At 31.1% G+C, this 17298-nt stretch overlaps 1 protein-coding gene across 2 annotated transcripts in view; it reads right to left on the bottom strand.

Annotated features, from left to right (window-relative positions):
- The window catches only part of COL11A1 (collagen type XI alpha 1 chain), a 230623-nt gene that overhangs the window by 143646 nt on the left and 69679 nt on the right, over positions 1 to 17298 (bottom strand). Inside the window, exons 5-9 of one of the 2 annotated variants that reach the window (XM_031002707.3) lie at positions 10429 to 10557; positions 5500 to 5616; positions 4805 to 4897; positions 2036 to 2290; positions 995 to 1057 (exon numbers count right to left, since the gene is read on the bottom strand). In XM_031002707.3, coding sequence (XP_030858567.1) covers positions 995 to 1057; positions 2036 to 2290; positions 4805 to 4897; positions 5500 to 5616; positions 10429 to 10557 — 657 coding nt within the window. Of the gene's footprint in view, positions 1 to 994; positions 1058 to 2035; positions 2291 to 4804; positions 4898 to 5083; positions 5237 to 5499; positions 5617 to 10428; positions 10558 to 17298 lie in introns of both variants that reach the window. The other variant, XM_055375041.2, reaches the window with a different exon arrangement.

Raw genomic sequence — 17298 nt, 5'->3', positions numbered from 1 at the left:
GGTTTTAGGTCTAATGTTTAAGTCTTTAATCTATCTTGAATTGATTTTTGTATAAGGTGTAAGGAAGTGATCCAGTTTCAGCTTTCTATATATGGCTAGCCAGTTTTCCCCGCACCATTTATTAAATAGGGAATCCTTTCCCCATTGCTTGTTTTTGTCAGGTTTGTCAAAGATCAGATAGTTGTAGATACGCAGCGTTATTTCTGAGGGCTCTGTTCTGTCAATGGAACAGAACAGAGCCCTCAGAAATAACGCTGCGTATCTACAACTATCTTTTTATTCTTTATCATTTTTCTTTCTCTGTTTTTTTTTGAAATTTTTATGTCCTTACAATTTCTGAAATGATTTTCGTGTTGTTCTACCTTCAGTTCTAATACATTAGTTTTTCTGAATTGTTTATTAGCAGGAAACAATGGCAAAACTGCTTCCAAGTAAGAATCTGTTTCTTAGCAATATTATTAGTAATAATATTGATATAAATTTTAAAGGATTAATTTGGAGTGAATTAGAGATTCTTCTGTAGATGAAAAGGAAGTAAAAAATATCATATGACACAATTTGGATATGTAACAAATATATATGTTATATATTCCAAATAATGTGAAGTCATAGAGATTAGAGAAAAGTATCATTGGATTGGAAAGTAGGAAAGCTAAAAGTCCTATTATATCTCATTAATCAAACATTTGATACCTCAGGAAAATTACTTAAGTCCTTTATATCTCTGGTTCTTTAGTTTTAAAATGAGAGAATTAGACAAGACAAATTTCAGCTACTTTCAAATTCTGAATTTCTGCAGCTCTATAATGTTTTGTTTTATTGAAATTCTCCTTTCTAGACAAGACCTTATTAACTTACTTATTTGTGGTGAATTGCAAACATCTGTACATCAAGATTATCATTGGTAAAACACGAACATACATAATAACTTAACGTAATCGTGGCTCATAAGCAATTTTACCAACCTTTAAAGTGCATTCACACCACTACTTACAGGCTCAACCACTGCTGGTTCTCCTTTCTGTCCTTTCTCTCCATATGCACCATGGCCATTTATCTGTTGAATGAAATATTCAAAACAGCCTAAATGTCTGTAAGATCATTTCTTTCTTTCTTTCTTTTCTTCTTCTTTTTTTTTCTTTCTTTCTTTTTTGAAGACGGAGTCTCCCTCTGTTGCCCAGGTTAGAGTGCAGTGGCTCGATCTCCGCTCACTGCAAGCTCGCCTGCCGGGTTCACGCCATTCTCCTGCCTCAGCCTCCCGAGTAGCTGAGACTACAGGTGCCCGCCACCACACCTAGCTAATTTTTTTTTTTTTTTTTTTGTATTTTTAGTAGAGATGAGTTTTCGCCGTGTTGCCCAAGCTGGCTTAGAACGCCTGAGCTCAGGTAATCCGCCCGCCTCTGCCTCCCAAAGTGCTAGGATTACAGGCGTGAACCAAAGCACCCGGTCGGCCATTTGTTTTTAAAAAGATAATTTAGTAAACTAAACACATTTAAAACAAGCTATTAAAATATATTTTTAAATATGAAGACCTATTGAAGGCTTAAATATGGCAAAAATTAAAAGAGAGGCATAAGAAGCATTAATACTGAATCTTAAAATGAGATTGAACGATTGCCTCTTATAAACATGTTTTATAATGACATCTATAGATGTCAGTTATTATTCCCAGGCATTAAGAAATGTCATCAAATTAAATTTAAAAAATAGTCTAAAAATCAGAAATAAAAAATCAGACTTGCTACTTGGAATAAAAACAACTATGGTTTAATCTTATCAATGACAAATTTTCTGATGCAATTCTATTCAAGATTTTACTTTCAAATAATGACTCCAAAAGTATGGCCAAAGATACAACTGCTGAAGATTCCCATGTGAAAGAATCTAACAAGGTGTCCTAGTGGTAATAGGCATTCATAATTTACATAAAAATTCAACCTGCATTTTAAACCTGAAAAGACATTAAGATGGACATGGACATAAAAATATCCCATAAATAAGACATACAATGACACAGTGCATAGTATCAACTTACGCTTGTTTCTGTAATATCAGTTTCTGCTGGTACACCTGGACCAAATTCTTCATTAGGGGGGCTTGTTGGTTTATCTTCATATTCTTTATATTCATAAAAATCATATTCGCCTAAATCTCCATCTACCAGAAGATCAGAATCCCTGCCGTCTATTTCTTTGTTTTCATATAGTGTATCCTCAGAATTTTTCCTCTGGGAATCATAATCCTCTCCCGTTAGATATTCTTCAGTAAATATTTCTTCAACTGGATTTGGCTATTAATTTAAATTGCAAGGAATTGAGGAACATGAAGTTTATTGTTAGTAAAGCAAGGTAAGCATTTAAATTACAATTTGATGGCGTGTGATGGGATGCGATTTTGTTACTACTCAAGCAACTCTAAACACCTGGAAAGTAGGCTTTCAGTATCATTGAAAGAAATATATTTGTACATTGCTATGTACAAAGAGATATTGCTTTCAAAGCACTTTCTCCAATAAACTGCAAATATTCACATGGAATTAACATGTGTATTTGCTTGTTCCATTGGAAAAAACATGTTAGTCAATTTCATATTTACTTCACAGTTTAAGATTTGAACAGTAAAAAAGGTATGGAGTTAAAGCTTTGCTTAATGTTTTTTTCTTTCTTTTTTTTTTTTTTGAGATGGATGGAGTTTCACTCTTGTTGTGCAAGGGCGCAATCTTGGTTCACAGCAACCTCCACCTCCTGGGTTCAAGTGATTCTCCTGCCTCAGCCTCCCGAGTAGCTAGGATTACAGGCATGCACCACCATGCCTGGGTAATTTTGTATATTTCGTAGAGACAGGTTTTCTCCATGTTGATCAGGCTGGTCTCGAACTCCCGACCTGAGGTGATCCACCCGCCTTGGTCTCCCAAAGTGTTGGGATTACAGGTGTGAGCCACCACACCCTGGCAGCTTTGCCTAATTTTTAAATCTTACAGAACATCATTATGAAATACATTTTCTAAAAGGATAAGCCATATAAGTTTGAGTCTCATCCCATAAATAAAATAATAATATGCCAATATCAGTATGAATAGAGATGTATCATTACAATGATTATGCAGAGTATCTCATATGTAGGGAAGTAGTATTACACCAAAGAGTTCTTTAAAGCAAATAAAATAAATGATAGCTAGCAACATTTAAGACAATGAAATATAAAATATCACTGTACAGTTCTCAAGAAGGGTAAGGAATAAATATTAATTAATACTTAAAAGTAAGAATTATGTCAATAATACTTCCTCAGAGACATAGATAAAACTGATACCTTTTTTTCTCATAATTCCTTACTAGTAGAATAAACCTGAATCCGACTTATCCTGTGAATATTTGGTTTTATTATGATCATGATGAGGCTCAAATTAAATAACTTATCTTGTTACTTTTTATTTTTTGAGATGGGGTCTCAATCTGTCACCCAGGCTGGAGTCGAGTGGTACAATCATACCTCACTGCAGCCTGGGACTCCTGGGCTTACATGATCGTCCTGCCTCAGCCTCCTGTGTAGCTGGGACTACAGGCATGCACCAGCTTATTCATTGATTGATTTATTTGTAAAGACAGGATCTTATTGTATTGCCTAGGCTTATCTTGCCAATTTGTAAATTTCATTTTTAAGTAACTCATTTTCTATTCCATAGTAAATCTAGATGATAGAGTAATATTAGATAATAGTATTACACAATCTTGTGAATGAAAATATGTAGATAAATGATGAGTAATTTTTCACTAAAATTAAATGTCCAATAACCGTAATTTTTTTGGATTCTTAGATAAGGAGTATATGCTGTCTACAGGGACTGCATAATATCTATGGTAAGAATATTGCTATAATCATAGCTCTGAACTAAAATGCTGGATGAATTTGGTTAGGTAAATGGACATCTTGAATCAAAATACTCATTTTATTGAAAATTATTAATTTCATCTAAAAGAAAGTTAAAATCCATTCTCACCCTAAACATTTATTATTCTCAATTTTGTGTTTTCACATAAATCTATTTGCCTAATTGAGAGACATTTTACATAAATTTTCTTAAAACTAAATTACATTTCTTACATTCATTTCCTGATAAAATTATATCAAAATGTATACCAGATATTTAACAAAGTTAAACTGAATTGTATGTTGTATTCTTCATGATCAGAATGCATGTGAAATATGAATTTCAGGAAGATTAATTTTTACCTACATGTACTTGAATATTTTCATAGAAAATAATGGAAAGATTAAGATATATTAGTTTAATAAGAATTAATATTACATTCCTAACAAGTTTGAAAATGTAAATAGTTATTTAAGTCCACTAAGACTACATTTTCTCAAAATGCTTGCTGTCATAAAATGCATGATTATTCATCAGAGGGAGTAAAATTCTAATTGTATCCTTCGATGATACAATTTTCACTTTAGAGGATTCTTCTCACAGAAGAAACATGTTGTGAATACCCTTAGTCACAACATGTTGGAAAGCTTGCTCAATTCCAGGAGCAATTAAGAAAATAATAGCGGCCAATTCAGTTTGATCAATTTAGCATCTGCATGAAGCAAAGAGTCACGCAAAACCTGAATTGGCATTGATTTCAGATGAACTGCTTTTAGTAATAGTGAACCATTGCTATTGTTTCTCTTACTTTAGTAAAAGAATAAAAACATCAGATGTTTGAGAAATTATAGATTCTTCCAGAGTGAAGTATATCAAAATAAATTACATATTTAAAAAGTGGGACTGTGATTTAATACTGTCTATACGTATTACCTCATTTGTCCCAGAAACATGCCTAGGAGCTTCTGTCTGGTAACTTTCCATTGTTCCATAGTTGTATTCTTGAAAATCATCAACGATGTTTGCCTAATGGTAAATTCAGAAGAGAATTAGTAAACATGTAAGGTGATCCCAAATGTATGGAAATCATGATTTAATTGGGTTATAGTATTAGCCAAGTGAGTATTTATCTAGTTGGGTTAAGACTATGATTCATGATCAGAGATCTTCCAGCTTATCTAGGATAGATCTTGATTGCTTTTTCTTCGCTACCTTTACCCCTAGTTTGGCTTTTGCTGATGCTTGATAACTTTTCTTCTTCTTGGATGAAAATTTTTCAGATTTGGGGGGTGTAAACTTTTTGGATTTTTCCTTTGAGTTAGTAGCCACTGTCCTCATCTTCTTTTTGAAATTGGATTTCTTTTTCTGTAAAATGTGGTGAAAGATGGAATGGAAAACATAAATAAACGAGGAGGGAAATATAGAGCATAGATGAAAGGAAGGCTAAGCAAAAGTGAAATGGACATCATTCTTCAAAACGGCTACTGTCAAATAAAAATCACAGTTATTGGTTCAGAGAAGTAAGATGAATGAAAGGTTTATGGTAAGTTTGAGGAACAGTCAACATAAGGAACCACAGGATGACGAACAGCAGGACACCACATACACAGGCACTGCTTTGTTTTTACCTCCGTCTGTGCTATTGTCTCCTCAGTTACAGTGGGTCCCTCTGTTACACTTTCAGCCTCTTTATACTCTGCTTCCCCATACTCATAGTCATATTCGATTATATCCTCTGGTGCATACTACATTGCAAAGGAAAAAATATCAGGCAATTGTGTTAGTGGCAAAATACTATTCACAAAGTGAGAACCATCTTAACTTTTACATAGTGTAAATGTTAAGAGATAAGAAATTAATGTTATTGATGAGTTATTTTTGTATTACATAGAAGTATTATACTGTCTTATACAGAGTATAATAACATAGGAGTGACAAAGCACATTTCCTATGAGCAGAATAGTGGTTAGTATCACGAGAAAACAAAAAATTTGGAATAATAATTCAAACTCTTAATTATGGAATGTTAATTGAAACACAGTAATTATGTACTTGGACATAGATGTCAAATATTCATTAATTTTGATTTGTAAAAATTGCTATGTAATGTTTCTCTATAAGAGCTCTACAGTAATTTCAATGGGAATTTTAAATTAAGCTACATATCTAAAAATAAAAATGTAGAGAGTAGTCTTCCTAAGTATGAAAGGATTTTCATATCTATTGAGAGATGGGAAAGAAGGGAGGAGGGAAAGGGAATACAAAGAATATGAAATAAGTATATACTGTATTTGAAATACTGTAACCAATGGGAAAATAAAATCTAAAATGTATTAAGAAATTCCTAATTTCCTTTAGACTTTCCTAAGATCAAAAAGAGCACAAAATCCTCGTGAGACATTAAAAGATTCAAAATTAGATGTGCTTATAATTAATACATAATTTTAATATTTAAAATTACTGCCTTTTTCTCTATTAAAAAAGGCATAACACTTAGCTTTCTTAAAATACTTATAATAAATTCACACTGGAAATAGTATTTTATACTAGTTTCTTCTGTATTAAAAGATTTTAATTAAGGAGAGATATGTTTCTTAATAGAGGGAGTTAAAAGACAATTGTACATATTAAATAATGAGCAAAATAGTATGCTCAAATCCAAAGCTCAGTATCTTTATAAAAATTTTAATTTTCAATCAAGATATAGATATTATTAAACATAAGTTAAATTCAGTTTTTAATAAAAATAACTAAATACACTAAGTCATATGTAGCATAAAAAGCAGTAAACTCAACAAGTTAAAACTCTAAAATAAATAAATAAATAAATATATATATATATATATATATATATATGCATGCATGCCAGGGCAATTTATATATAATTGCCTAGGGCAAACATATATGATAATACATATAATATGTATACTTAATATATATTTTCCAGGGGCAATCTACACATAATTCCTTAAGTAGTGTATTTGATACGATTCCAATTATGTCTCAACTGGATCTCTCTTTGCATTTTAACCATTCCCTTTTAATCTTCCAGCAAAAGAACTGTTGACCACAAATGTTTTAGAAAATTGTGATCACAGTGCCTTCTAATAATAAGCTCTAGTAGCTTAAGAGGAGTTATGAATTACAAAAACAATAAGTAAATGCATAAAGGGCCAATTTTAAACCTGGACAACTTAAATGTATTTTAATTGAAATCTGCTATTCAAGGATATATACAGACCTGTATCAAAGTAGTCAATTTTATATCATTTTTTCTCTTGTAGGACAAATTATCTTCTAACTTTCATAATTCTGTCCTTTATTTAAACTCTCCAAATGTTGACTAACCAGGCTGGTTTTGAAATAATGGAGGAAATAACATGTTAACTGCCCTAGACACTACAGCACATCTTTCTGTTTTTTGTTTGTTTTTTGTTTTGTTTTGTTTTGTTTTTGAGATGGAGTCGCGCTCTGTCGCCCAGGCTGGAGTGCAAGTGGCATGATCTCGGCTCACTGCAACCTCCACCTCCCGGGTTCAAGCGATTCTCTTGCCTCAGCCTCCTGAGTAGCTAGGATTACAGGCGCCTGACACCATGCCCGGCTAATTTTTTAAACATTTTTAGTAGAGAGAGGGTTTCACCAAGTTGGCCAGGCTGCTCTTGAACTCCTGACCTCAGGTGATCCGCCCGCTTCGGCCTCCCAAATTGTTGGGATTACAGGCGTGAGTCACTGCACCCAGCTGGCACATCTTTCTTTTAGAGCTTATTTACTCCTGGTTCTCCTTTATCTGCACAGCTTCCTCCGTGTGGTGGTCATGAATATACTCAAGACGTTGCTTAGTATATATCGCAATATATATACATTGCTACGTAAAGCCTCATAACATATTTTTGGAGATAATTCTCTCTCCTCATTATGGAATTCTAAGGATGGCTTGAGACAAGTAGAGAAAAAAGAACTAGTTATAATCAATCAGACAAATATATGCAAAAAGACAGGCAGTAATGGAATAATTTCAACTTTGTCGGTATTCTAACAGAAATTAGAGTAGGTTAGGAGAAAGGATCTTCCAGAAATGTCATAATGTTTGTTCTTACATAATTTGTAAGAAAACTGGTTACATCAGTAAAAACCTGTGCATCTAATGAATGTATGATACATATTAAGTGAAAAGATAATATACTTTGAAAAGCTAATTGTTTTGTAAATTCCTTTATAAAACATTGTCACTTCATTTTCTGTTTTCATCCTTTTTTAAGAAAGAATATCAAAAGGAATCATATAGATTTAACATCTAATTTTTTATAAGATAGGAAGATAATTTCACTTGATAAGAAAATCCCAACTCCATCATAATTTTAATATTAGCTTGTCACCTATTTAAATGGCACTGTGTAGGTTCAAATAAAATTAAAATGTGATGATATTACGATTAAATTAAAATCTGTCTACATTATAGATCTCTTTCTCCATGGTGATGGTTGTAAAGTTATGTCAAGCATATAACAATATGAATCTTAAGAATAGATTAGGATATGCTACTTAGAGGATACTAAGTAGACAAAATTATAAGCTGAAAAAAGCATATCGGTTGACTTATACAATAAATTGATTATTTATTAATCCAATTATTAATTGGATTTATTTATTAATATTTATTAATCCAAATTAGAATAATAAACATGCAATGCCAGAAGTTTATTAGTGAACAATTAAGTAATATAAAGTACATGTATGGCTGATACTCCATATTGCACTTTATGTTCTTTATTCATTGGCAACCAACATTGCATTATTAATTTATATAGGTAGAACTTCTGAAGATGAATTATTAATATGCGTTTTTATCATATAATGACATATTAATGGATATAGTTTAAAATTAATATAAGCACTACTTACTAATTCAATTAAGTAGTTTTTGATGCTGGTATAGATGTTTATCTTATTATTGAAGGATCAACATAATTTAGAGTTAGAGAAAAAAGGGAAAGCTAATTCTTTCTTAAAGAAAAAACTTTTTCATTATGACTTAATCTAAAAAAAGGTAAAAAATGCTATACATTATTGCATTACCCAACCAGATTGTCATGCAGTTTCTACTGTAACAATGTGCTGTTTTTCTCATCAAATGCTTCTAGTAAAACCAAGTTTGACATCTCAACAGAATGTTAAATATACAGGTCAACAACTAAAATAGTAAATGTTAAGTTCATTTTTAAATGAACTTAAGAAGATGGATACAAATTACCTTGATAAAATAACAGCTTACCTGACATAATAGCATTACAACATGGGAACAAAACACCTCAAAGTGATATATTAAGAATGCAAACCTCCCTTCCTCCAAAAATCAGAGCCATATCTGTGGCTAAAAAGAATAATACGCCTTATCTTTCTTTATAAAGAGCAAAACAGATCTCATCAACCTTGAAAATATACAGTAAATGCTATAAATTTTAATAGTAAGTCAGCACATAACCTCTTAGATATAAAAACACTAAACCTGATAATTATTTTATCTATCACTTCAGAATTCACAGAAAACATATTTGGTGAATCATGAGAGAATAAAAAGAATGAAGTACATGATAACTGTGAAACAGGTAAATAAAATATGCCAGTAATTTATCTTTACACTCTCATATTTGCCTTCCTGTTAGGTTCTTAAAATTTTACCCTGTTTTTTAAACAAAAACTAACATTAAGTCATGGAAAATATCAGTGCAACAGAATTCATTATTAAACCTTAAAAAGTAAAGTAGTGTCAAAAACATACTTCTAGCGTTGAAAGTGAAAAATCCAACCTGAATTCACATGCAGAACTAACAATAAGATAAAAGATTTTGACCCATTGTAAACAGTAAAACTCAAATGGTGGCACCTAATAGTACATTTAGAAGGGAAGAAAAATACTACCTGATTCATTTTTAGAACAGTTTTGATATTTTCAAATTTCTACTTCCTTTTTAAAACTCTAATTCTTAAAAATTCAAAATCCAAAAAAAAATCCAAAAATATAGTTTTGCTCCCAACTGAGGCTTAAATTCCTTCCATTTCACATGCTTTTAAATTTTCCTATGAGAAAAAATTTTTTAAAAACTCTCTAATTGTTCAACACAGCCTGAAAACTTTAAGATAGTTCTAATGTCACTTTCTCATTTGTATGCATTGCCAAAGGCCTAGGGAGATGGCATGTACACCAGAAAATATGTTACTCTATCTTGAGGCTGTTAATTATTTAAATGCTAATGGTCGAAATATCGCTATTAGATATTATCTTCTTCTCACCCCCTCCAAAATGGAATATGTGCATATACACAGTATGCAAGTGAAGCACTACTATTGCTAATAAATGTATGTAATAAAATGCTTAAACAGCAAGAAAACAAGTACCAAATATATTCAAGTCACTTTTTCCTGGAAATATTACAACACAATTAAAATACAACGCATAGTCTAATTAAAATGGAATAAATAAGTGTAAGTTCAAAAACTGCACTGCTATGTCCATATCACTGAAATACGAAGACCTTCTCTGGTCTTGTGCTCCTCACCTCATCTATCTGAGGTTCCTGAGCTTGAGCAGCCTTGGGTGCTGAAGAGTCACAGTCTGGACTATAATGCTCACAGTAGTCATATGCTGCCTTGGGATCACCTGTGATCAAAAACTGCTGGATGTCCCCCTGGAAAAAAAAAAAAAAAAAAAAAAAAACAGATACAGATTCAGTTAGCATATTAAAGTACACATATACCAAAGCGAGATGTGGTTTATTTTTAAATATTTGAAGAAGAAAAATGACCTACTTATATTTCAATGTTAAGAAGAGTCTTATAGGATTGAAAGAGAAACACCTATTTTACAAATTGGCTGTAAATATTAGGCTGTTATTCTATGTTATCTTCTGGCTCAGGAAATCTATACTACATTCATTCATTTTTCAAAACTCAATTTTACTCCATTGGTAATTTATACTGCATGGTAAAGAACAAATAAAATGTGAGCAAAAGGCTAATTTAAAAAGTCAACACATTTTAAAAACTGCATATATAAAGACAGTAATGTAATAGTAATACTAAATAAGTAAAAAGCTCAATAAGCTTAAAAGGAATTATTGTTAGGAAATTTATATGAAATTTTTAGAGTAAATATATAGATCCAACTATTATGTTCTGTTAGAAAAATTAGTATCAAAAGAAATCCCTACCTACAAAGATGAATGAGAAATGAAGACACCAGAAAAATCCAAATTAAAAATAAAAAAAGCATGAGTTTGATGCATTTATATTAAGAAAAAAAAGAGTTCCTAAGGATACATTAAACATCACCTATCAATAAATTTGTATGATTTCAATAAAATCAAAACATTAGTAATATTTAATAATAGAATTACCTAAAGAGTTTTAATTTCAAGAGCTTTTGGAAACTGTGCAAACAAGAGAAAAATCCAATATTCTGCTCTTGACGTAATGTGACTACTTCCATCTGGACTTTATTTCATCATGAAACTAATTTAATATAAATCTGTGTGTCATGACCATATTAATTCAGAATTACACTCAGGCCTAGAGTAATATCTGGGCTGATAGCCATTTAACTTGAGCATTCAATTCCCTGTAAGTTTGAGCACATAAATCTGATTCATAAAACTCCCGACTCCATATTTAATTACTTAAAAGTCATTCTAGCTTTCTTTGCATCTTATCAACAGGGATTATTTAGAACTTGATAAAAATATGGAAATTAAATTACAAAAATCTTTAAAAATTAAAGAATGTGGAAATAATTCATTCTACATTTATACCACAATATTCATTTTTTTATTAACAGATACTTATTGAGAAAGTATTATACACAAAATATTGAACCTGTGGGTGTAGAAACACATATTTGATATAATCTTTGCACTTTGGAGAGTGCAAATTAGTGGTTAAGAATATTTAAACTCTAGCATAAGGTGGAATAAAATTAATAACTTGACAAGATATAACCAAATAGTGTAAGAAGTGCCAAGAAAGGAATAAGTTAATTAGTTAATTAGAATTGAGTATAAGTTATTTAATCAGAATTAAGATATTTAATCCTAGCAGGTAATTTCTTAGTAAATACTGTGGTTACTACCTGTGGTGTGGTTGGCACTTATTTTTATTTGTATCATTCTTTCTTCTGTCTAAAACTGTGTTCATTCTCACCCTTAGAATTAGGATTTATTTTTAAGGTTCAAAAATTTATATTTCTATGCTTACATTTCTCTTCTTTAAAAATAACAGTTATTGAGCTGTTCACACTATTCACATATAAAATCAATTATAATGGATTTAATTAATTCACATATAAAATCCATTCTTTTAAAATTTACAATACAGTGGGCTTAGTACAGTCACAGCCTTGTCCAACCATCACTACTAATTGCAGAAAAATTTCATGACACCTAAAAGTTACCCTGCAACCAGTGTCAGTCACTCTCTATCCTTCCCTTTTGCCGGCCCCTTGTAAAAATTGGGCATTTCACCTAAATTCAACCATACAACATGTGGCCTTTTTCAACTGGCTTCTTTCATTTATCATAATGTCTTCAAGATTGATCCACGTTGTACCATGTGTTAGTACTTCATTCCTCTTTTCAAGTAACATTCCCTTTTATGGACATGCCGCAGTTTATCTATTTATCAGTTTCTGGAAATTTGAGTTGTTTTCATTTATTATTTTGCTGTTTGTTTTCTACGTTTTCTGCCTTTGTATTAATATTACATTATTCTTCCATTACTGCCTTTTTTGAGTTGAATAGATATTTACTATTTTAAAATTTTACTTCTCTTATGTTTTTACTATAGCCTCATAGGTTTCATTAGTGGTTACTCTTAGAATTATTACTACTTTATTACAACCTTTTTCAAATTAATACTAACTTTATGTCAATCCTACACAAAAATGTGATCTTATGTAGCTCTAATCCCTCCTCCCACCTTGTAGCTATTATTGTTGTATAAATTACATCTTTACATACTATGAGCCTATCAACACAGTTTTATAATTATTGTTTTATGCAATTTTGTTTTTAATCTAAAAAGAGAAATATTATAAACAAGAACAATCTTTTATATTTACCTTTCCCAGATAACTGTACCAGTGTTCTTTATTTGAGTTAGTGTCCAGTAATCTTCCATTTCAATCTAAGAGACTTTATATTTCTTGAAAGGGAACTTTATTAGTGAACATTCTTTTAAATATGGGAATGTCTTAATTTTTCTTTGTTTTAAGAGATGGTGTCTTATTATGTTGCCCAAAGCTGGTATTGAAATCCTGGACTCCAGCTATCTTCCGACTTCAGCCTCCTAATTAGCTGGGTCTATAAGAGCATGCCACTGCACCTCGCTGTTTCCTTTGCGTTTGAGAGTCAGTTTTGCTGGCTATAAAATTTTTAGATGAAGTCTTTCCCCCTTCCCCCCAGAACTATGAATATGTTACCCTACTACTTCATGCCCTCCACAGTATATGGTAGGGAATCAGCTATTAATCTAAATGAGAATCCTTTATATGTTATCAGTCACTTCACTCTTGAAGTTTTGAAGATTCTCTCACAGTCTTTGTTTTTTGATGTTTGATTATGATGTATCTGGATGTAGATTTTACAAGTTTATCAGATTAAGTTGTTGAGAGTCTTGATCGTGTAGATTAAGGTGTTTCATCAACTTTGAGAAGTGTTCAGTCATTACTTTGTTAAATATGTTTTCTGCCCTTACTCTTTCTGGGACTCCTATTATGCCTATTTTGGAATGTTCGGTGGTGTCCCGCACTGAGGCTGTCAACTTTTTTTAATGGGTTTTTTTCCCCCTTATTCTCATTGTAGATAATATCAACTGATTTATCTTCAAGTACACTGATTCTTTATTTTGTCAGCTCAAATTCTTTGTTGAACTTCTCTAGTCAATTTTTCATTGTATGTTATACTTTTCAACTACAGTACTACAATTTAGTATTTTTAGTAGTATATATCTTTATTGCTACTTTCTATTTGGTAAGACAACATTGTCATACTTGCTGTTAGTTATTTAGTCATCTTTTTTACGTTTTTTTTTAACATAACCATAATTGTTCATTTAATGTCTTTGTTGGGGAAGTCCAATGTCTGTGCTTCTTCAAGGACAGATCCTCTTAACTGTTTTGCTTTGCTTTTTACTTTGTATGGCACATAATTTTCATTTTTTTTTGCTGTCTCATGATGTTGAAAGTATTTTTGTTGAAAGTTGAACATATTAAATAACAACCCTGAAATCAGATACTATCCTCCCCTTCCGCCAGGCCTACTGTTATTTTTCTTTGTAGTTGTTAGTGCTTGTTCATTTAGTGATTTCCTTGAAGTAATTCTGTAAGTAAGTAGTCTTTGCTGCCTGTGGCCAACGAGGTCTCTGTTTGGTTAGGTTAATGATCAGTAAATGATTAGAGTGAGATTTCCTTAAATCTTGGAATTGAATGGAACCAATTAGTATCCCAAGAGCCTTTCTGTGTGCCTTGGCAAACACTTTCAACATTCCTACAGTTTACAACACTGTCTTAGCTCTCACTTTTTGCTAGGTAGATCCTCAAAGTCAACCATATTTGAAATAGCAGGGCCTTCTCCTCAGGTCTTTCCTGGACAGTCACACAGGTATCCTAGATGATCAGATTAATGTTTGAGCCTTTCAAGTCTCCTTATGGGCATCTCATTTTAAATCTTCTTTTTAGTGTTTTAACCTGATCCCCTTTTGATCCATATTTTGACATTTAAATTCTTATTGCCAACTACCTGTTAATCTTCATCTAGAATGTCTCATTATCACCACAAAAATGAGCAACATTACATCACAAAAATGACTCAAAAACACACATCCACTAATAAAAATTGTGCTGACATAAATGAAATATTATGTTTATTCATCTTCATAATAAATTTTGTGGACTTCAGAAATATCTCCACTGATATCTCAGATTGTGCTATATTTATGCAAGTTTTTAACTCATTTTATTTAATCGTTTTTAATTCATTCACTCTCTCAAATAGTGCTTTAAAAATACATGTAATATGCTAGTATGTCCTAGTAACACCCAAATAAGGAAACATCTTCTTTAATTTATGATGAAGCATAACATAAAGCAAAAGTAGAAAATATTCATCTAGACAACCATATTTAAAATCATCATAAGTATTATTAGTACTTCTAAACTTGAAAATACTTATTTTTACATGTCATGAGATAATATAAATAACTGATAATAAAATTAGTTTCTGAGCTTTTTTGTAAATTATTTTTAAGTAGGAGCATCTCTAATATTGTCTAATACCTACTAATTTTAAATAGACACATAGCAAATAAATACAAGTTCTTAAAATATACTGATAGTATTTCTCAAATTCCAACTGAACAATTCAGAACACTGAGTAACCATACCTGAATTGTTATAAATGAAAAATAGCAAAGAGAAATTTGAATACAAAATTATTAATATTTAAAACAAATAAGGAGGCACTATTGAGTACATGACAATATGACTGAGTAATGGAATCACTGAGGGGTTTGATTAGAAACTCTGCTTCCTAAATTTTCTCCTAGCTTTGCCATTAACTACTTGGAATTTTGCATCACTTAATTTATCATTTGTAAAATGAATGCACTGAGAGATAATAGCTAAGTTCCTTTCCAGGGATAGAAATTCTAGAATGCCATGCTTAATTATATACAAATTATAATGAATCAAGTGAATCTATTGCTGAAAAACAAAAAAGTTGCTATCGTATATATATATATACTTATGTATATAAATATATATTATATATAATATAAATATATATCTATATATGCATCATGTATGTTTATAGTACTTTTAAATAATATATATTTTTAAATAATGCTGGTTTAAATAATTACAATTCTGTTTACAGTCCTAACTTGACTAAATGGAATCCTGCCAACTTTTCCAATACAAATTCTTATTTCAGGTGTTTAATAGTCATAAAATATACTAGAAAGAAACTGGAAAATTTCAATAAAAAACTTACAGTCCTATTTTTCCCAGAAGGCATTTTACAGTGTTTTATGTTAATCATATGACATGTTTTAAGACACTGTAAACAAGTGCATTGTTACAGATTGAATGAACTATAAATATTTAGATTCAATAGTGCCATAAAAATTTTCACAGCTAAAAAAGGTAAAGTTATTGAGTAAAACTGGCATCTTTAGCATACAAGGCATCCTCCTCCTTTAATGGTCCACAAAACCAAGATTAAGGTACAGTTGATGCAATTACTTTGTGATCTCCATCTGTGTCAACTGGGTTTATGCTATAGTGTTTGCCTATAGACAGTATGGGTGTCGTGTGAGAGCAAATAAAATGTAAGAAAACTATATAGAAACTGTCTACAGAAATGATGTTCTTGTGAATGTCACATGCATTGCAAAAGGATCTCACTATTTTTTATCAAAATCAAATTATATAAGTAATAGCATACTTTTAAAACCAAACAAATAATGCACATATGCTAACTTTTTTTGTTCATTTTTTACTTTGGTTTGCATATATAATTGTATTTATATATATATAAAGTCTATATAAGGCATAGCTGTTTCAATTTTCTGTGCTATGAATGTAATTACATAATGGTCTAAGAAATACACAAGTAAAGATACATTTAGATTTTGTGTGTGTGTGTGTGTGTGTGTGTAAAGAATCACATTTATTGGAAAAGTATGGTAAATAATATTGGTCTAATGTCTTAAGGTCACATGTCAATGTGTTAGTGTTAAGGATCTGAATTTCAGATTGAACTCCTTGTCTTATGTGAAGCCAACCAGTGATTGGTTTATGTTAGTTCTCATCCTGAGCATCCACTGAATTGCACAGCAAAGCAGCTGTCTCTAGAGAATGAGCAATGAAAAACCAGCCTGTGATACTGTCTTGTTCAATTCCATCTGATTGAATAATGTGACTTGTAGATGGATTATGTGTTTGGAACTTAATAGGATCACAAAAAAGGCAGAAGAAATTTAGATATAACTAAAATAGTTAACACAGATGTTGAATCAGTGCTCAATTATAACTGAAAAATGATCTTCTCTCTTACATTTTAATCTAACAACTGGTGACTGCACAATTCCACAAGGCTTTCAATTCTACTCTGAATCTCGCAAGATCTAAACTTTTAATATTAACATTTAAAGTTTTTTATTCTAAGAGAGCAATTTTTTGTAAGATCTGGAAAATAACACTGTAACGATTGACTATATACCTTATTAAACTACAGAAATATCTAAGATTAGATATTTCATGTCCCTAAATGCTAGAGTAAATCACACAGCTATAATTTTGTTCCATAAAATCATCTAGATTCCAAATTTCCTATAGTTCATTCTTGTCTCCATTAAGTTGCAACATACAGGTATCTCAA

This window comes from Gorilla gorilla, chromosome 1, assembly GCF_029281585.2.
Source record: "Gorilla gorilla gorilla isolate KB3781 chromosome 1, NHGRI_mGorGor1-v2.1_pri, whole genome shotgun sequence".
Classification (NCBI taxonomy): Eukaryota; Metazoa; Chordata; class Mammalia; order Primates; family Hominidae; genus Gorilla; species Gorilla gorilla.
Note: the sequence above shows the minus strand (reverse complement) of the source record. Positions and strands in the feature narration are given on the sequence as shown.